The sequence below is a fragment of the Schistocerca piceifrons genome, chromosome 1 (genome assembly GCF_021461385.2).
Source record: "Schistocerca piceifrons isolate TAMUIC-IGC-003096 chromosome 1, iqSchPice1.1, whole genome shotgun sequence".
In the NCBI taxonomy this organism is placed as follows: domain Eukaryota; kingdom Metazoa; phylum Arthropoda; class Insecta; order Orthoptera; family Acrididae; genus Schistocerca; species Schistocerca piceifrons.
The window spans coordinates 704,230,843-704,252,920 of NC_060138.1; the positions used below are offsets into that span (position 1 = coordinate 704,230,843).

The 22,078-nt window shown below is 38.8% G+C and overlaps 1 protein-coding gene across 3 annotated transcripts in view; it reads left to right on the forward strand.

Annotated features, from left to right (window-relative positions):
* LOC124710527 (peripheral plasma membrane protein CASK) overlaps positions 1 to 22,078 on the forward strand; it is a 558,968-nt gene that overhangs the window by 434,221 nt on the left and 102,669 nt on the right. For all 3 annotated transcript variants that reach the window (XM_047240932.1, XM_047240933.1, XM_047240934.1), the window contains 2 exons: positions 3,675 to 3,773; positions 20,533 to 20,671. In XM_047240932.1, coding sequence (XP_047096888.1) covers positions 3,675 to 3,773; positions 20,533 to 20,671 — 238 coding nt within the window. The remainder of the gene's footprint in view (positions 1 to 3,674; positions 3,774 to 20,532; positions 20,672 to 22,078) is intronic.

Here is a 22,078-nt window from a genome sequence, read left to right on the forward strand (position 1 = left end):
GTAGTAAATTTTATGTAGTGTAATTGTGTACTGGGAAATATTGTCACAAGTGGCCGCAGTTTTAGAGTTACTCAAGAAAAACATAAAAAAGTTACTTTAATCATTGCCACCTGCAGTGCTGATAGGGATTTTTGGTATGTTGTTGATGGCAACCCCCTACCACTGTACAAAAATTTGCAACTACACAATTCTTTCCCCTATTCATCAATTTTCAGTCTTCAATGACTGGGCTATAAGACCGTGAGTAGGCTGAAGGATGAGTCACATTCGTATATAGACCACTCTGTTCTAACTTTGAGAGAAAATGTACTCTTAATCTCTCCTTATATGTCTACATATATTTTTGAAAAATATTTGAATGTTGTCTGTAAGTATCATGTGCAATATAATGATAACAAAAAGTTACCTTTAAAAGATACTTTACTCAAAATGTGTAGTGTTTAACAAACTGGATTGGTTCAGTAATGATGAATGATACAAAAAGTTATTATTTTGTCACAGACTATTACTAAAATATCCTTTTAATAGAGGACAGATGAAGTACACACTGCAACCATCTTGTCTGCCATACTTGCTGGGATGCCTTTTATAAACAATTTATGTACCATAATTCACACAATGTCTGAAAAAATACAATATTGACATACATTTTCTTGTATCTGTTTTTTCAATCTTCATTTTACCATATTAGAATTGAAATATGGCTGGTTCTTTAAAGTTGAAGCCAATTATGCTCCAGAAAAAACTGTACCTCTTTGCTTGAAAGGTTATTGAAATCTATAGTATGCTTCTTTGTATAGTGGAATTCTCTGCAGGAAAAAATAAAATGATCCCCTAAAGTGAGATACAGCTACAGCACAAAATGAAAGCTCTTATCTTTGACATTCGCATGGTGGTGCCAGAAATGTGGTCAGCTAGGACTTCTTTTCTAGTTTTCATATTCTTGGTCACTGAATAATATATTTGCCTTCAAATTATAATATTGATATTATTTATTGGCCATTTTAAATGTAGTCTTTCTGACTGTTGTACTACTTCAAAATTATGTTTCACTTTTGTATAAAAAAGTTGTCTAATGTTTGTTGACACACATCTGAGTAAATCCTGCTTCCTGTGGTCATCACAATTTTATTGCTGTGTTTTTTATTTTTAAAGGTATATTATGTTTACATATTACTGCTTTTAATTACTACAGTATTATGAAAAGGATAGAGGAGACATTGAGCTGCAGACAGAAACCAGGAAAAGACTGCTATACGAGCAGCAATGAGTAGTAATGTATGCTTTTCATAATATTATTGTTATTCCTTACTAGATTTTCCATTGTTTGCTTTTAATTACTTATACCTTTGTGGCTTTAAAAGAACGAGTATTATGTGTAACTTATTATACATAAATAACTTTTTCAGAGAAAAACCATTTCATGTTTTTTTATTCAATACAGTGACTTGTAAAATAAATTATCTGTACTTTAGTAGTGAACCCCTTTTATCTTTCTGTACAAAACACTTGCAGATTCATTTTAGGGTTTCAAATACAAGTGCAAGTGCAAGTACGAGTGCAAGCAAGCCACTGGTATCATTTGGTGTGATAAATTCTTCTTCATAATCAAATCCACAGTCTACAATGTGAATCTTTATGATAATGTTAGGAGATACACAGAGGAAGTGTTGAGCCTCAGTAAATGATAATGAGACTGTGTTCGGCCAAAACTCAAGATCGTCTATTCACTGCACTGTTGTCGCACGACTACCCACCTGTTGCAACAGTTAGAAGGAGGTCTCCAATCCCATTGGTATCTGGAATGACAACTGAAAATTCAAAGCTTGATTTCTTGTTTCTCACTAGCAATCACCTTACTGTTAGCTTATCTGAGTATGTCTCCAGGTTCTGGCACAAATTTTCAGTTGGTTTTTCAGATTCATATCAATGACATTGCATTCATAAGTAACATTGTCATTTAGTCTTAGTTTCATGTTTCATATGTATGTACAAATGCTGTCATTCAAACAAGGAGATAACTACAACTGAATCATTAATACAGTGCATGATTTAGATTGCTTACAAGATCTTCGTAGACAATGTCAGTAGCAATGGTGACTGTTACAAGCACTGGCACAGTTCTGGAGGTAGTCAGTGCCTATCCAGTGTGTGTACCATGCTTTGAATTAGATTGTATTTAAAGTATGAACATTTAGTCCAGTGTGTCTGCTGGTGAATTATTGCTAAAGTTTCATTACTTCACATTTCATGAAGGATCCTTGTTTCAAATTATTCCAGAACACTTCACAAATTCAACAATCTTTACAAAAGTGTATCTTTTGATGCAGCTTACCTAGTGTGACATCGGTGCACTATGTCCTTATTTTTCCACACTTCATTACTCACAGGATACTGATTTGGAAGAAAAAAGTCTCCTTAAATGTTCAAGATAAACTGACTTTAGCCTTTCTATTTATTTTTTAGTTATAATTTTCAGTCCAAATCTCCATAAGAAGTTAATATTACTAGTTCTGGCTGCTCTCGATGTTCTCAGCTGAATATTTTTGTTTTATATGTTTCTCAGATGACTAGTTTCACTCATTAGCCATCATCAGATATATCAAAATGAAACAAAATTTACTGCTACAATATAAGATAAAACAGAAGGAGAATACACAAAAATAATGATGACTGTCATACCCCTTTGACAGAAACCCTCTGGTGTAAAGTATTCCATCAGAATAACAACATGTATAAGATGCAGATGGCTACAGATTAATGGTCAAGAAAATTCAATGTCGTAATCAAGTCATCAAGCTTAATCTTTTTTATTTTCACTGGTTTCTTCTTTACATTTAACAGCCGTATTGCGCTATTAGTTTAAGAAATGATGACATTTATTTGCCTGCATTCAGTTAAATTGCTGATATACTTACCCTTCTGGATGTTTTCCAAAAAGATCAACAGTTTTTCTGTATGCCTACTTTAATTCATTTCAAGCTTACTTGATGCTCTGTAGGCAGTATTTAGTCATGGAAGAGGAAGAATTTGGCCACATTACTTCCTTTATTGATGGTATTACAGTAAATATCAAAATATTCCATAGTCATTGTGATCTTTGTTGTGATGACAAAATAGCCATTCGACTTTCAGTATTCACCTTCTTGATCAAATACGGAAAATCTTCTTTATACAAACAAGATTATATCAGAGCATTGCAATGTCTTTAATGCTACTTTTCACACCAGTGTGGAGCTGTGAGAGGCAACCCTCATTTTGATGTCTTCTGTGTTTAAGAATAATGATGACAGAACAAAACTTTGTCGTTAGTTTACAAATGTTGAGCACCTCTTCATGTTCAAACAAATTAGTCTTCTGTACGTCATGTACTCTTTGCTAAATGAAAGTTTTCAGAATGATTTTCCAGGAGAATTTTACTTGACTGTAATAGTGATGCAACTGTACCGGGGCAAAACACATGGCTTGTATTTGGGAACATTAAAAATCATGTGCAAGTCACAGCTGGCAGATTCAAGCTGTGGCAGCAAGGGCTTTTGGTACTTTCTACAGGTATATATTATCATGAAAATAAAGTATCTCCTCATAGTTTTACAAAATTAACTGTACAATATTTCTGATTTTTTGGTCAAACAAAACTACTAGGCATTTGTTTTGTTTTGCTTTTGTTCCAGATTTTTGTTCGTGCACAGTTTGATTATGACCCGTTGGATGATGACCTGATACCTTGTGCACAGGCTGGTATAGCTTTCAAAACAGGAGACATCCTGCAAGTAAGTACTTATGTTATGTAAATAATAATTTGTAGAATGACAGACCAAAAAAAAGTTAAATCACAGATTTAAGTTAGCTTCAGAACTAAAATTACACATAAATATCTAGCTTCAACATAATACCTATACTGCCATCAAGGGTCTCCAGATGAACAATGATGTTTGTTGACTGCCACCTGAACTGAATCATGCATTATTTTTAGCTCTCCTGGGTGCATGATTATTAATGCCCCATTACTAATAATTATGTGACCATTGGCCTGAGAGCATTATCATTACACCCCCTCACTAATAATTATGTGAACATTGGACATAAATTACATAGTAAAACATGTAGAATAAGAAATGCTTCAAAATCTCAAGCAATAATAATCATAACAATAGTAGTAGTAAGGATGTAGTAAAAAAGGCTTTAAAAGCTTATGTGCACAAAAATCTGCAACATGAAAAAATACAATGGTCTCATATTTAATTCAGCATTCCTTCCCAAGAACTTTGGTAGGAGCTACTATAACAAAGCAGAAGTAGGCTGCCCTTTGATTAGAAAGCATATTGCACTCTTCCAAAAAGTGATATACTAATATTAACCTATGAAACACACTACACACCGGTGCATCCTTTCACTGGAAAAGTGGTTTATGCGTTGAGAGGGAATGCCTAATCAAGAAGTGAATAAGAGCTCTTTGTGTTGCCTCAGTAACTGGAAGGAGCTACATTATGGCTTGATTGTTACAAGAATGTAAATGGGTACACACTAAAAACCAGAAATAAATCTTGAGCTATTGTAGCCAAGCATCACGAAAAGAGTTGGTTCTGCTGAGAAATTTATTAGTAGAGTTGAGTTGGTCATGCATAAATCCCTTATGATGAAAACAACACCAAGAAGGTTTACAGGACCTTCAAAGATGAGCTACAGGGGCATCAACCAACAATCTGTGCATTAGGTGAATTGATGGGAGCATAGTTACAAATGACAAAGAAAAATGTCAGCTCTTGGCAAACTATTTCAAAGTGCTGCTAAACTGTGAAGAACCCCAGGAAAGATCGTATGCACGGGAAAAAATCCGCAAGTTAGATTTCAAACCACAAAGCTTCAATGAAATTACGCAGGTAATCAAGGAGCTCAAGGATAATAAGGCATCAGTGAAGCTGGTATTGTGGCAGAAATGTGGAAGATTGAAGAGCAAGTCACCTTATAAAAGAATTCTGGAAAAGTGAAATGACACCGATGGACTAGAAATGTTACAATAGAGAGAGTGCCTTACTTTCATTTGCTTATATGGTACTTGCCAGAGTCCTGCTAGGAAGAGCTGAAGAATAACCTGATCACATCAGTGGAGAATATCAAGCTGGAACAGATATTCAGGCTCAAAAGCATTCTGAGAACTAGAGCAATAGAAGATAGAATGCAGTTGTAATTTTTGTTGACTTCAATAAAGCATATGCCTCAGTTGACAAACAAATCTCATTTAGTATTGTAGAAGAATTCAGAATTCATAGAAAAATGAAGGAAATAATAAAACAAAGTTAAGTTTTTTGGAGAAATCTCTGAAATCTTTTGAAATAAATTTATGTGTCAGGCAAGGAGAGGATTATCACCAACTCTCTTCAATAACATTCTGGGGAAAATAATGAGAACCTGAGCAAAAGCTCTGAAGTTGGAAGGAATAAATGGAACACACCTAGGGAAGAAAGGAAACTCCTGGGAAATGAGCTGTTTAGTTTTTGCCAATGACCTCACCATTTTAGCCACAAACCGGAAATACTCATAAAGAATACTGGAGATTTTGCATGAAATAGCTGGAAAAGATGGATACATGGAACACAGACACCAGGAGAGAAATACTTGGGGTAAAATATGGAATGGTTAAGATGACAGATAAAATCAAATATTTAGGAGGATGGATCCGTCCCAATGGACAAGATAAAAAGGCAGTCAAAGAAAGAGCCAGAAAATTAGATCTTGCTTACAAACTAACACAAAATAGGTACATCAGATGAGCAGTATCCTACAAGGCCTAAAATCGGGCACTGTAATGAAGTTATAAAGCCAGAGGGGTCTATACTTCAGAGTATCTTATTCTGAATTGAAGAGGACAGTTGGAAAAAAAAATGTGAAAAGAAGAAAAAGGAAATCCTCAGGAAAATTCTGGGACCTCAGAAGACGATTGATGGAACTCAGAAGAATAGGAAGAATGAGAAGCTTTGCAAGTACACTGGAAATTTAATGAACACAAAGCAGAAAGTATTTATTGACACCTACCAAGAATGGATGAGCACTGACTGAACAAAAACATCTTCAATTTGCATCACATCATTAAAGTCGCTAAATGATAAGAGGTTACGAGAAACTGTTATTACACTAGAGGTGATCCAAAAGAGAAAATAATTCAGAAGCAAAGTCAAAATCATCTGAAGAGAAACCATTAATGAAGAGGTCCACACATTACATTTCTGAGGAGGAGAAAAAGAAAACAAGAAAAAGGATGAAGAGGTTCTGGGAAGAGAGGAAAATAAAGGCAATAAAAGCCTTAAGTGCTATGCAGTCCATGGTTGGCCAAATTCAGAAGAAATAAAATCCTTTAGGCTCCTCTTAACCTGTTCTTTACATCAGCTGGTATTTAGATTGCCGTCTGACTTATTGTTATCTGAGAGGGTAAACCAGTCTTCTGCTTCATACTGTTTGCAGAAGACAGAAAACAACTGATTTTCCTTATCCATAATTCTGTAAAATTCTAATATTTTCTGAGGTTTACTCTGTTCGGTATGTTACATATGTAAAAGAATGATGTCAACAGAAGATCCATTCCGAAAGCTTTACTATGAATCTGTAGGTTAAATCCAGAATGAGATTTTCACTCTGCAGCGGAGTGTAGTTTAAGTGTGTCTAGAGGACTGTCTAACTACTGTATTGTGCAAGACTGTTTGAAACACTGACAATGGTGCATTTTATCTGTTGTTATCAGCTTCATCATGTTTCCTTCACCACTGAATATTTACATTTCTTTGGGGAAGGACCTGCTCGAAAATATATGTTACACAAGCAGTTAAATACATAAAGCATTACTGTCTTATGTGACACCTATTCTTAAACTATTGACAGCAAATATTATAGTGATGGAAACAATATGCTCTATGAATTGTTACAATTGGAGGTGGTGTTCGTTGTATCAGTACAAAGACGGAAATGTGTCTTAGCAAATGAGCCGCTCCATGGAAATTGGACCAAGTTCCAATCTATGATCAAAAATGAGTTGCACGAACAGAATGTGTCCTAGCTGCATCTGTGATCAGTTTGCAGGATATTGTGTTTATGTCTTTCTGTGCTAGATTGCATATGAAGTTTGTTTTGAAGTGTGTGACTCCAGTGTTTGCACAGTTGAATGGAAGAGGGGCCCATCAAAACTTGAAGCACATTTCTGCATTGTTGCTGCAGCAAAAGGCAGACCCTCATGTCATCATAGTGGCTGCAGCATACCTGATTTATCGAGTGTGTGATCTAATGTAACTTGTGACATCGGTAGTGAAAATAAATCCAAGAAGTGGAAATGAATGTTTATGAGTAAAACACATGTATATCTAAATCCCAGCTCTCTTTGATAAAAGTGAAATGCAAGTGCAACACAGTTAATAAGCTGGCTGTTCAGTATAGTATTTTATATCTTGCATCACATTGCAGTTATTCTATAGTGGTAACTTACCTTGTGGGTATACTGCATGTATATTAATTTAAACCATTAACTTTTCCTATTTACATCTACATATCTACAACTACATGTATACTCCTCTAGCCACCAAGCACTGTATGGCAGAGGGCACTAATAATAATAATAATAATAATAATAATGTTTATTTGTCCATGTTAACTTTACAGTCTTGGACGTCGTCATTTTTTGTACAATTATATCAGTATCATGCCATTCCAAGAATGAATATACACATCAAGTAGCACATTGTATATCATTCCATGCAATAATGTTATAAACACATTAGCACATTATATATCACTCCATACATCAATTAGCCAATTATAACAATACCACCACTAATATACTGCAGTATATAAAAGAATAAACTGACAGTACTGCAGCTCAGAATTCTTTTAATGAGTATAAACATCTTTCTATTAGCCAATTTTTCAGCTTGCTCTTGAAAAGATTGCCTTGGAGTTGCTTTATATTTTTTGGCAACTTATTATAGAATTGTCTCCCAGTTACATATGGACTGTGGTCTGTAGCTTTCTTGTTAGTCCGTATCCTATGATTAGTCACTTTTGGCTCGAGTATTGTAATTATGGGTGTCACTGTTCTTTACACTACTTTCCTCGTTCTCTTTTACAAACATTATGGTCTTAAATACATACAATGAGTACACAGTCAGTAATTTATAAGTTTTGAAATAGTCCCTACAGGACTGGCGTTTGCTTATATTAGCAATTATCCTAACTGCTCTCTTTTGAAGCCTGAAAATGCGATCCATATAGACAGTGGGTGCCCCACCCCAGACCTCAATCACATATTGCAGATGTGAGTGTATTAACCCATAATACACTTGTTTAACGACAAGGGGAGCTATTATATTTGCAAGACATTTTAGTAAGTAAATATTACTAGAAACCTTATTACAGGTGGAGCCGATATGCTCTTTCCAAGTGAGATGTTCATCAATCAATATGCCTAAAAACTTATGTTTGCCAGATGTTTCAACTGTAGAAAGTGATCGAGTATGAGTATTATTAAAATGTAGCAAGAACTTTATTACTACAGTCTTCTGTGATCATTTCATAGGTCTCTTTGTTGCTTTGGAATGCTGCCCGATCTGTACAGCCCCAGCTAATAAAAGATGTATCATCAGCATAGTTCACTAGTTTGGAGTTTTGTGGCTGTGTTATATCATTAATATATACTATAAACAAGAATGGTCCAAGTATACTTCCTTGGGGAACTCCACAATTGAGAGTTCTGTACGCTGACTTAACTGTTTGGATCTTACTTTCATTCTTATAATTTAGTTTTGTGCACTGTTTTCTGTCATGGAGATAAGAACATAGTAATTTTACAGCTACTCCTCTTATCCAGTAATTTTCTAAACTTGGATAACAGTACTGCATGATTCACAGAATCGAATGCTTTAGACAGATCTAGGAAAGTCCCTTCAACTTTGTTTCCTTCATCCAGCCTGTTCAGTAGTTCATGGAAAAAAGTTGCTAATGATGTTATTGTAGATCGTCCTTTTCGAAACCCATGTTGTGTTTTGTTTAATAGTTTGTATTTGCAGGAGGATTCCATTCGATCTAGAAGTATTCTTTCAAGCAGCTTGCCAAATGTTGAAGTCAAAGAGATTGGCCGGTAGTTATTTATGTCTGTGATAGCCCCCTTTTTATACACAGGTTGTATCTCAGTGATTTTTAAAAACTGTGGAAAGGTCCCCTGGCCAATTGAACTGTTAATTAGATGTGTTATTGGTTTTATTAACTCATTTTTGCATTCTTTAAGTAGTGTGTATGATATGTCATCCCAGCCACTAGATGATTTTACTTTGAGTTTTGAGATTATATTCATGACCTCAAACTCTGTTACACTCCTTAGGAAAAATAGATTACTCATTTTAACTGTGTTTATTTTCAGGACTGATTCATCTTTTTCTTCTCTGCATGCCTTACTAAAATGTTTAATGAAGGCCTCACACACAGACTTTGATTCATTCAACAGTATTCCATTTTCTTCTAATGCAATGTTGCTGCTGCCTGGTTTTTCTCTATGTTCACATTCTTCATTTACAATATGCCAGGCTGCTTTGCTAATGTTACTAGTTTCTCTTATCTGTTCAGCATAATGAAGTGCTTTTAGTCTCTTCAGGGATTCCCTGTATGTCTTTCTGGTGCTTTTGTACTTATTTGTGCCAAAGTTATATTCCCCCCACCCGTTCCACTCATGGATCGCACGAGGGAAAAGCAACTGTCTGAACGCCTCGGTACGAGCTCTAATTTCCCTTATCTCTGAATGGTGATCATTGCATCATATGAAAGTTGGTGGTACTAATATATGCTCTACATCCTCGGTGAAGATCGGATTATGGAATTTAGTGAGCAGCCCCTTACGTTTAGTGCATCGTCTACCTGCAAGTGTGTCCCACTTCAAACTTTCTGTGAGATTTGTAATGCTTTCACGATGGCTAAATGTATGAGTCACGAATCTTGCCGCTCTTGTTTGGACCTTCTTAGTCTCTTGAATCAGACCCAACTGGTAAGGGTCCCGTACAGACAAACAGTATTCTAAGACGGGACGAATTAAAGTATTGTAAGCAATTTACTTTGTTGAAGGACTGCATTGCTTTAGTATTCTACCAATAAACCGCAACCTAGAGTTTACCTTACGTGTTACTTATGTAATAAGATTGTTCCATTTGAGTTGCTTTCGAATAGTCGCACTCAGAAACTTGACGGATGTTACTGCTTCCAAAGACTGGGCATTAATTTTGTACTCATATATTAATAGGGATTTTCACTTTGTTGTACACAGTAGGTTACATTTACTAATATTGAGAGATAACTGCCAATCATTACACCATGTATTTATTTTCTGCAAATCCTCATTGATTTGTTCACAACTTTCATATGATACTACTTTCCTGTAGACTACAGTGTCATCGGCAAACAGTCTAATGCTGCTGTCAATACCATCAACCAGGTCGTTTATGTAAATCATAAAAAGCAGTGGACCTATTATGCTGCCCTGGGGCACACCTGATGTTACGCTTGTTTCTGTTGAAGTCTTCCCATTCAGGATGACACACTGCTCTCTGTGTGTTAGAAAACTTTCTGTCCAACTGCATATGTCATCGCATAGACCATAAGTGTGCACTTTTTGGAGCAAGCAACAGTGTGGAACTGAGTCGAATGCCTTTCGAAAGCCAAGGACTGTGGCATCAACCTGGGAGCTGTTATCTAGAGCCCGTTGTATATCATGCACAAAGAGGGCCAGCTGTATCTCGCATGAATGCTGTTTCCTTAACCATGCAGGTTTCTGCAGATGAGCTACTCAGAGTCTAGAAAGGTCATTATGTCTGAACACAAAATGTGTTCCATGATTCTACAACAAATCGAAATCAGTGAAATTGGGCGGTAATTATGTGCATCTGATTTTCCACCCTTTTTATAGATTGCTATGACCTATTATATGTGATACCTTAATGTGTACACACGTCAGTGTGTTGGTCATTTTTTTTCTCTGTGTTGAATGCCACAAACTTCACGACCTGATGTTTTCTTCATGATCTTAACTACACCATTAGATGGACTGTGCCTATCAATATAGCCCCAAATTGTTTTATGTCCACTCGCCCACACTTCAACACCTGACCTGTTGCCCAAGGGAAAACAAGCATTAATGGTTTCCTCTTGCCACATGTACTTGGAAGTACTACCCAACATAAAAACATACTACTACTAGTAGCTATAATTATTAGTCTGTAAGTGATGATGTTTGTTTTGTGGGATGCTTAACTGTGCGGTCATCAGCACCTGTACAAAGTCCCAATTTTTACACAGTTCAATCTAGCCACTGTCATGGATGATGATGATGATGATGATGAAGACAACGCAAACACACAGTCCCCGGGCAGAGAAAATCCCCAACCTGGCCGGGAATCGATCCCAGGACCCCATGATCCAGAGGCAGCTGTGCTACTAGACCATGAGTTGCAGACTGTCTGAAGTGAAGCAAATATTGAAATAATGTTGTTCAGTTCACTGTCCTCAGTTAGCAACTGAAATACCTCCACTTATAGGGTGAGGGTGGGGAAGAAAAGAGGGTGACATAGGAGATGGGCAGAAAGAGGGTTAAGAGAGAAGTGGACAGAGAGTGGGTGGAGGAGGAGGTGGACAGAGAGTTGTGACATATATATACGCTAGTGAAGCCATAGGTAAGAAGCTAGTTGAAGAATAAAATTTTCCTTTGAAGCATATTTGTGGCACTGTACAATGTTGCAAGATGAAACATTGTGCTATCGGACGTTTTCAAAGGGAACTGTTTTCCATGACCTCTACAAATTACATTAATGTGGTGTTCAAAATGCGTAATTATAATTTCTTGTCGAGGGTCGCAGATGGAAAAAGCCTGCAAGGAAGACAGTGTACATCATGAAGTTAATTATTTCTTTAAGGATCTGGAACATGGCTACAAACCATTATGCAGCAAGTCATTTTGTGCAGTTCATGGCATTACTAACAAATGCTTGAGCACTCTGGATTAAGTTCTACCTCAGTTTAATTCCTGAAAAATGGCTTGCTGTGTGGTGTTGCTTCAGTGGCAGTCACGAGTTCAAACCTTATCATCCGCAGCTATTTGTCACTTAGTATTTATCAATTCTGGAAGATTCTTGAAATTTCTTATGTTTGTGTATTCAGAAATATGTATAGTTTGTATAAATAGCTGAACACTCTGTCCAGGAATTAATTCTGTTTCATCTGTATGTAGATTTCTGTACTAAACATACTTTCAGTGCTAAGTTTTGTATTATTTTGGTAACCCTACTTTTGGATTTGAACTTAATTGTGGTTATGATGTGACACTGTTTAGAGGAGACGTGAGGTACTTCAAAAAAATCTATATCGCCATGGCTCCAGTTAAGCAACATAAAAGCCATTGCTTACAAGGATAGGAACCACAGTAAAATCAGCACATCATTTCCAAGGTCCATATATTCAGGACACCAATGGATTCCAAAAGAGCAATAAGTCAGCTGCACATCAGGCATCCATCAATGTTCTCTGGAGATGCAGGTTAGGACCTGATGAAATTAAACTCAGATGCCAAATGCAATAGGTGGGATGACGTGTACATATACTTGTATGTCGCTTGGTCGAGCTGTGATTCCATGACCAGTGAAGAGAATCTCAGTACCTGCCATAAATTCCAACCTGAACTGAATAAAAACATTTGCCGACAATCAGTAAGTCCTCTTAGCAATAGAACAATTAGGACCAGGGCACACTATGTGAGAAAATGATGCAATCCTACATACAAAATGTTTTGACGATTGTGAATCCGAATATGACAGAAGATGACGAAATTTCACTCTGACAAAATCTCACACTTGATGAAATGGATTTTAGAAGACAGGTACCAAGCTCTTCTGGTAAAGGATGGCAGAACAACAGAGGAATCATCAAGCGGAGCCAGCACATCGTAAACTGCAAAAAACGAGTTCAATGAAAGACGTATGACCAACTCCTGAATGTCATCCCTGTAGCATTGTGGATGACCATCACAGTCTCTCGCTCTCATATGCCAGGTAGTGATAGATGAGATACAACAATTCATGCTCCCAGAACTGTCAGACCAAGTAAGAGATGGCTAGCTCTATACCTCAGGAGGTAATAGAGAATGTTAAAGAAGAGGTGTATGGATCTTTAGCTCCAATCTCTGCCACCAGTCATATTTGCCAGTAAGAGTGGACTCTACCAACTCAGACTTATGTCACAGTTGTCAGAGACAACCCAGCACTTAACCAATGCAGGTAAAACCCAACTCCTCTGCTAAGTATAATATCCTACAAAAGCACGGGTATTTAGAGCACGGAGGACAACATGCCTGTATGTTTCCACAATGGACACTCGTGGCACTTTGCAGAGAAAGATGATAATTTTTGATGACCATCATGCTACCAGATTCAACTCTCACATCATTTCTGTTCAATCCAGTCAACTTCTGATTATTATAGTCAACCTGTAGGATGAAGCCCATCATCACCATTGGTGACCAACCTGTCTGGGAGCTAGTTGACTTGGGGGTATAGTGCCAAATGCTTATCATTGTCATTTAAATAAGACTATATTCTGTGATATGAAAGTGATTGTGCTGAAGTTCACAAATGGGAAATAGGTCCAGCCTACAGGAACGTGTACAGCAAGCATAACTGTCAGTGACATAATGCAGCCCTTTGAATCTGGTGTTTTAGCAGAATATAGTCAAATAGTGTTCTCAGATGAGACTTCTTGCAGACGTCACAATCCGTCATAGACTGTGGAAAATCAGAGCTTCAGATTGATGAAGCTATTTCAACAAACACACATAATGAACATTGCTCTGGGCATCACAACAAGATGAGTTATATTTGTCAGTCAAGACACTTGGTTAAAATGTGAAGCTTTCCTTGATTTCAAAAAAGCTATTCAGGCACACAAAAGAAATCTACATACCGGCAATGACCATAGGCTTTGTAGGTGGTCAAGGAGAAGAACTTCGGATCACTAATTGTCATGAGCAGCCACAACTCATTCATAAACTTATGTGCCTAGGGGCAGTCAACCAGTCTAGAAAGGGCAACTTAGTACTCTGCTACCACTACACGCAACACGGGGGAAGAAGGTACTGTCAAACTACCAAAAAGACCTGGCCTGAATGAGGAACAACATCAGTGAGTATTAGCCGTTCTGCAACAATTTTCGGATGCTTCCAAATCTAGAGTTGAGAAAAGACAAGCCAAGTGTCCCATGGTAGAACACTGTATCAACATTGGTTCAACAGATGGATGCTGGATAATCAGCGAGGGAGTGGAGAAGAGGCTGCAAGATGACTTCATTGAAGCTTCAAGAGTTCTTGGTCTACCACTGTGGTCCCTGTGAAGGAAGAGGATGGCACATAGCATGTATGCATTGATTACCAGCAGCTAAATAAAATCACAAAAAAGACATCTACCCATTGCTGTGTATTGATGACACCCTACTCTGCTTGAAAGGCACAAGGTATTTCTTAGCTATGGGCATGAAGGCAGGCTACTGGCAATTTGAGGTTGAAAAGACTGACAGGGAAAAGATTGCCTTCATAACACATGACTGCCTCAGCGAGTGCAAAGTTATATTATTTGGTGTGTAACACTCCACCCACCTTAGAATGTGAGACAGAAAACCTTCGTCAATACCTTAAATGGACGACTTGTCTTTGCTGCCTGGATGACATTATTTCTTGAAGACATTGGAAGATTTCTTGAAGACGTTGGAGGAACATCTAAGTCTCTTGACAACCATCCCAAAGTGTGTTCAGGCTACAGGCCGCTGTCTAAATCTGATAGAGGGCTGTCAAAAAAATAAAAACCTCGAGACATCTACGGAATGGCAGTGGAGTCTGTCCCAATCCAGAGAAAATAAGAGCAACCACAGATTTTCCAACTCCTCAGCACACACATAATGTGATAAATTTTCTTGGAATGTACTTGTACTGTTGGTGTTTTATAAAGGACTTCTGTACCAAGACAAGAACTACTGCAAGGAGATGCTAAATTGAAATGAGGTGCAAAAAAAAATCTTTCCTTTTAAAGAGGCAATAACATGTTGTCCAACAAGAGAAAAATACCAAGACGGAACTTGACACTAATGTTGTATAGATGAAGTTATAGTATAAACTCAGGACAGAGCTGAAGGTGATAGATTATGCTTCCAGAGTACTCTCAAAGTCCAAGAGGAACTATTCCACAACAGAGAAAGAGGTCCTTGCAGTTGTTTGGGCCATCAACAAGTTCTGGCTTTATCTGTTTGACAAACTGTTCACCGTTGTGATGGATCACAATACTCTGTGCTGTCTAATTAGAATGAAGGATACATCAGGTTGACTGGGGAGAAGGGTGCTGATGCTTCAGGGGTACAGCATTAAAGCGCTATGCAAAAGTGGATGCAAACACAAGGGTCCCACTGCATTTTGAGAAAGCACAGTTTTCGTTGCACTAAATAACATTGCTGCTGAACACAAGGGTGATCCAGCACTGCCTGAAAACCGTAGAAGCCTAGAAGGAGAAGGAACCAACTGAAGGAGAATTCCAATTAATAAGCAAAACAGTGTATAAGAGGAACTATGACCAGATGGGGAGGAAATAGTTGGTTGTCATACCAGCTTGTGTGTGTCCAGTTAGCCTGATGTATTATCAGGATGCTCTTACATCTTGTCACGTAGGATTTGTGAAGATATCACTGGCAGGTCTCTAATGATAGATTAGACACGATGTGATCCATCGTAAGGGATACCAGTCACAGAAGCAGTTACCTCCAGGGTATCTGGTGTCATTTCCACCTGCAGCAGTGCCATTACACTTAATTGGAATTGACCACTTGTGTAAGTTCTCAGACTCAACAGGTGGGACATGACGGAACAGGTGGGACATAGTCTGCTTTAACTGCCTCACTGACTATACTGTCACCAAAGCTGTGTTGACTGCTGAAAATGTGGAAGTTGTAAGATTCCTTGTAGAACACATCATTCTGAAGCACAGAGCACTGTGATCTCTGGCCGTGAAAAAGTTTCCCTGTCAACAATAGTATATAGGTAATTTTGCATTGAGACATCACCCACAGGATGATAACTGCCACTCTCACATTGCTGTCCTCACAGAACACTTAAATAAGATGTTGGAAGATGTGCTCTCGATGTACATTGATGTTGAACAGAGTTTGGGATACAATACAGTCCATCAATATAGTTGCATACAACACAATGAGGCCCATAGGCTTCACATCATTCTGTATGCTCCACAGTCACAAGAATTCCAATTAATAAACAGAACAGTTTATAAGATGAGTTATGATCCGATAGGTTGGAAATAGCTGCTTGTCATCCCAGCTCACCTATGGCCAGGTATCCTGAATTACACTCCTGGAAATGGAAAAAAGAACACATTGACACTGGTGTGTCAGACCCACCATACTTGCTCCAGACACTGCGAGAGGGCTGTACAAGCAATGATCACACGCACGGCACAGCGGACACACCAGGAACCGCGGTGTTGGCCGTCGAATGGCGCTAGCTGCGCAGCATTTGTGCACCGCCGCCGTCAGTGTCAGCCAGTTTGCTGTGGCATACGGAGCTCCATCGCAGTCTTTAACACTGGTAGCATGCCGCGACAGCGTGGACGTGAACCGTATGTGCAGTTGACGGACTTTGGAGCGAGGGCGTATAGTGGGCATGCGGGAGGCCGGGTGGACGTACCGCCGAATTGCTCAACACGTGGGGCGTGAGGTCTCCACAGTACATCGATGTTGTCGCCAGTGGTCGGCGGAAGGTGCACGTGCCCGTCGACCTGGGACCGGACCGCAGCGACGCACGGATGCACGCCAAGACCGTAGGATCCTACGCAGTGCCATAGGGGACCGCACCGCCACTTCCCAGCAAATTAGGGACACTGTTGCTCCTGGGGTATCGGCGAGGACCATTCGCAACCGTCTCCATGAAGCTGGGCTACGGTCCCGCACACCGTTAGGCCGTCTTCCGCTCACACCCCAACATCGTGCAGCCCGCCTCCAGTGGTGTCGCGACAGGCGTGAATGGAGGGACGAATGGAGACGTGTCGTCTTCAGCGATGAGAGTCGCTTCTGCCTTGGTGCCAATGATGGTCGTATGCGTGTTTGGCGCCGTGCAGGTGAGCGCCACAATCAGGACTGCATACGACCGAGGCACACAGGGCCAACACCCGGCATCATGGTGTGGGGAGCGATCTCCTACACGGGCCGTACACCACTGGTGATCGTCGAGGGGACACTGAATAGTACACGGTACATCCAAACCGTCATCAAACCCATCGTTCTACCATTCCTAGACCGGCAAGGGAACTTGCTGTTCCAACAGGACAATGCACGTCCGCATGTATCCCGTGCCACCCAACGTGCTCTAGAAGGTGTAAGTCAACTACCCTGGCCAGCAAGATCTTCGGATCTGTCCCCCATTGAGCACGTTTGGGACTGGATGAAGCGTCGTCTCACGCGGTCTGCACATCCAGCACGAACGCTGGTCCAACTGAGGCGCCAGGTGGAAATGGCATGGCAAGCCATTCCACAGGACTACATCCAGCATCTCTACGATCGTCTCCATGGGAGAATAGCAGCCTGCATTGCTGCGAAAGGTGGATATACACTGTAGTAGTGCCGACATTGTGCATGCTCTGTTGCCTGTGTCTATGTGCCTGTGGTTCTGTCAGTGTGATCATGTGATGTATCTGACCCCAGGAATGTGTCAATAAAGTTTCCCCTTCCTGGGACAATGAATTCATGGTGTTCTTATTTCAATTTCCAGGAGTGTATTTCCTCAATGCTCTTGCATCTGGTCATCTGTTATTTGTGAAGATTTGTGAATGGATATACTAGCCGTGTTTCAACTGGACCATTCTCGGGATGACTATTTGAAACATCTCATCGCCAGGATCAAAGAAGGAAGACAGCTGGTTTGCATACAGACTATGACCCCCCGCAGAAAGATAGAGTGCTGTCATGTCAAACAGTGGCCATTGAGATGTAGCTCAGCAGAATTGGTGCATTTTTGTGGAGAGTGGGACTATTGGAAAAATTACTAAAGTGCTGCTTTGGGCTGTATCCTATCCTTCACCATATGCTGGACATCACATATGAAGTAACATATCATTTGGCACTTGTTAGACATCACATATGAAGTCAAGGATTATGACCCTTCATCGAAAAGACAAAAGCACAAAGCTGTAACCTCTATGAAGCCCTGCTATGCTCTCAGCTGCAGATTATAGAGTAAGGCTTTTCATTCAAGAAACTGAAGACTCACTGAACAATTGTGAAGGTTCGAAGGGAGGGGCTACCTTCAATAGTCGGTACAGTGAAGAGGGTGTGACAACATGACCAGAATGCTAGGATCTGCCATTGCTGTCACATGCAGGACCATTGACAAAATCTAGATCCAGGGTACTGTAGTCAGTTTCTGAAGCAGCAGGTCACTGTTCCTCCAGGAGAGGGGGCAATGCAGTGAACTGTGCTGCAAGCAGTGTGTATTACAGTTAGCTCCACTGGCGGGCATGCTGCTGATTGCCATTTTAAACCCAATCATTTGCAATCAATTGTCATCAGTTCTGGATGGTTCCTGACATTTTTTAGGTTTCTAATGTTAGTATATTCTGGAATATTCAATGTTTGTATAAATAGCTGCACTCTCCTTGCAGGAGCTCTGTTATGGGTGTACATTGGTGTAATAAACATGCTTCTGTACTTCATTGACGACCTTGCTTTTGGATTTAGACTCGAGTATGGTTACAACGTGAATCAAATGTAACAGTGGAAACTCCAGGTTGGAATATCAAAATGAAAAGATGACACGATGCATTGAGTTGCTGACAAGTGCAATGAATAGTGTGTTACACATTAAAGCTTTATGCCAAAGCTTTCTACAGGGAAGAAAACACACTCACATTCACACAAGCAAGCATACATGATGCACGCATGACCATCTCCTCTAGCATGTTCATTTGTTAAGAATCATATACCTCTATTTATTGACCTCCCATTTTGAAAAATGAATGTGAAGACTCTATAAACAGTTGCTTGCCAGGAGCTTTGTAGCATTGTCATGTATTGCTTTCTCAAGAACTTTGGATAAGCTTGATAGGGTAAAGATGGACCTGTAGTTGTTAACGTCACTCCTTTCACCTTTTTTGAAGAGAGGAACAACTTCCACTGTCTTAAAAGTTTTGAGGAACTGGCCTAAAAAGCAATGAGCAGTTTATTATATCTGGCACGGAATAAGACACATGATGACAAATGTGTTGAGAAGCCATCAGTACCACATGAGTGTGAGTTTGGTTTCTGTTTTATAATATTTAGTTTCTGTTTGATTACATGGTACATTTCATATGGTGTGACTGGATCAAGGAGCAATGTTTCAGGTAATAATTCTTAAATCTGAACAGATAGAGAGCACTGGAGCAGAAATTTGAGAAGACAGTTTGTTGCCAATGTGTATGAAATGGTTATTGAACACTTCACTTATTTATTTAGAGTCAGAAATGACGCTGTCTATATCCTCAATGGATCTTATTGAAAAACCCCTGCATTTGTCTCCAGCTGTCTTATTGAAAACATTCACATGGCTTTAGATTTATTCCATGTGTTGACTAAACTGCTGGTTATACAGCATGTTGGCTTCATGAATAACCTTGTTGAGAATTAATGAAATTGGGAGGCACATATAAGGTGACAGAAAGACATAATGCTGGATATAAATCAAAAAGCGACAGACAAAAGCTTCAGGGGAAAAAAAACAGGAAGACTAGTGTGTTGATGGCAAGTAGATAGTAAGGAGCCTAATATGGCTGAAAAGCTAGTACCCATTTATGAATTTTGTAAATGCTGTGGTTGGGAGAGGAAATCCAAATTATATGTGGTGAAAAAGGTGCAAAAGTACATGTTATATTCCTAGCAGACTCAGCAACAGCACATAGTATTATCTCTATGTAGATAATTTATCTGTGGTCATTGAGTCTTATTGGTAACTTAGTGAATCTCATGTTTGTGCAAAATAATGGTCACAGATAATCTGCCAATCTCTTCCTCCCTTGGTAATACCTGTTTTGCCAGTGGTAGGTAATGTGGGTATATTTTCCTCATTTTGAAAGGGGTGTTGGTCTAATTAAGGTTAAGCCAAAACAACTTAAAAGAGATTTACTTGTTTGCTAAGTCATCAATGTAGTTTTAACATTCAAAAGCATTTGCAAGACAGCTGGTGTATTTATTGAAGGTACATAATGAAACAACTCTATGTGTAAGAATGGTACCTGGCTGTTAGAACACTTTGTGAAAGACAGTGACTAATAAAATAAAGTGCTGGCCTTTGTAATTATATCAAATTAGCAAGTGGGCTTTTACTAGTTTTAGAAAATCATTATTGTGGTACATGACGGCATTGGACTATATTTTGTTCACATTAATTTTTTATTAGTGCCAACAATGTCATAATATTTGATGTCTGTGTTATTACAGATAATAAGCAAAGATGATCACAATTGGTGGCAAGCAAGGAAAGACAATGCTGCTGGCTCAGCTGGTCTTATTCCTTCACCAGAACTCCAGGAATGGAGAACGGCCTGCATGGCGATGGAAAAGAGTAAACAGGAACAAGGTAAGCTTTGCTTATGTTGCCCTTTTTTAAAATATTTGATTGTCTGGAATGTTTTGTGCAGATTAGTGTAGAAGTTGTTCAGCCACCATTTACAAGTTCAATTTTTCAAGAAGTTGATTGTTATTCACCACATCTTTCATATAAATTTAATCTGAATCTTTACACCAATCAGGGGCAGCCTACTTTCATCTAAATGTTCTAACAGGTGTTTCCTGAACTGAAATGCAGCAAAGCATTAAACCAAGTTGGAGTAAATCTGTGTTGTAGATCTGAGTGACTTGAGTAGAGTATCACAGAGTAAGCCACACATCTGGTAAAATTGACAGCAAATATTTGACTACTGGAAAATGTAGGTGGAAAGTCAACTTAAGAAATTTTTGATTAGGTAGCCGGTTTTTTCCTTAAATTAGATGATTTTGTGTTTTTAATACCAGTGTCATACTGAACAGTTTCACTGTAAATGTACAAGTTGCGTCTCCAAAATCTGGACAAATTTGAATTTCCCACAACATCCTTCTCCCATCATACGTGATCACCACCAATTTGCACTGCCAGTGGTTTCTTGTCGATATTCATGATGTCAAAATTGCCAAGATGTTGAAAAAGAAGTGCAGTGTATGATAAAAGAGCTGTGAATATCGAAGGCCTTCTTGCTGGGCAGTCTGCAGGAAATATAATTAACTTATTTCAACACCTGAAATCCACAATTAATGATTTGTTGCAATATTGAGCTTCAAAACAGTCAAATGAAGATTCCAGTGTAATGGTAAGCAAGCTTCAAATGGAAGGCTGCATCATAAGGATCTTTTAAGTCATCAAAATACTGCAAGTGCTGATTTGTAGTATCCAAGGCAATCATCGGCAATGGTTATTGGTGTGAGGACACCAACAGTCTACATATACATAATCTGCAAGCCACTGTGAAGGCCATGGAAGAGGGTACTTCTCATTACAGCTTCTACCAGTTCTATCTACTTAAGTGTGAAGGGAAGTGTGATAGGACTGCTGTTATTCTTTACATACTTAAATGATCTGACGGACATGGTGAGCAGCAATTTGCAGCTGTTAGGCAAAGATGCTGTCGTGTATGGGAGGGTGTCATCATTGAGCGACTGTAGGAGGATACAGGATGACTTAGACAGAGTTTCTAGTTGCTGTGATGCTCTAAATGTAGAAATATATGAGTTAATGCAAATGAGTTGGGAAACTGTGTAATGTTAAAATACAGCATTAGTAGTGTGCTGCTAGACACAGTTAGGTCAATTTAGTATCTAGGAATAACAGTGTGAATGATATGAAATGAAGTGAGCATTTAAGGATTGTAGTAAGGAAGGTGAAAGGTTGAATCAGTATATTGGGAGAATTTTAGGAAAGTGTGGGTTATCTATAAAGCATACTATGTATAGA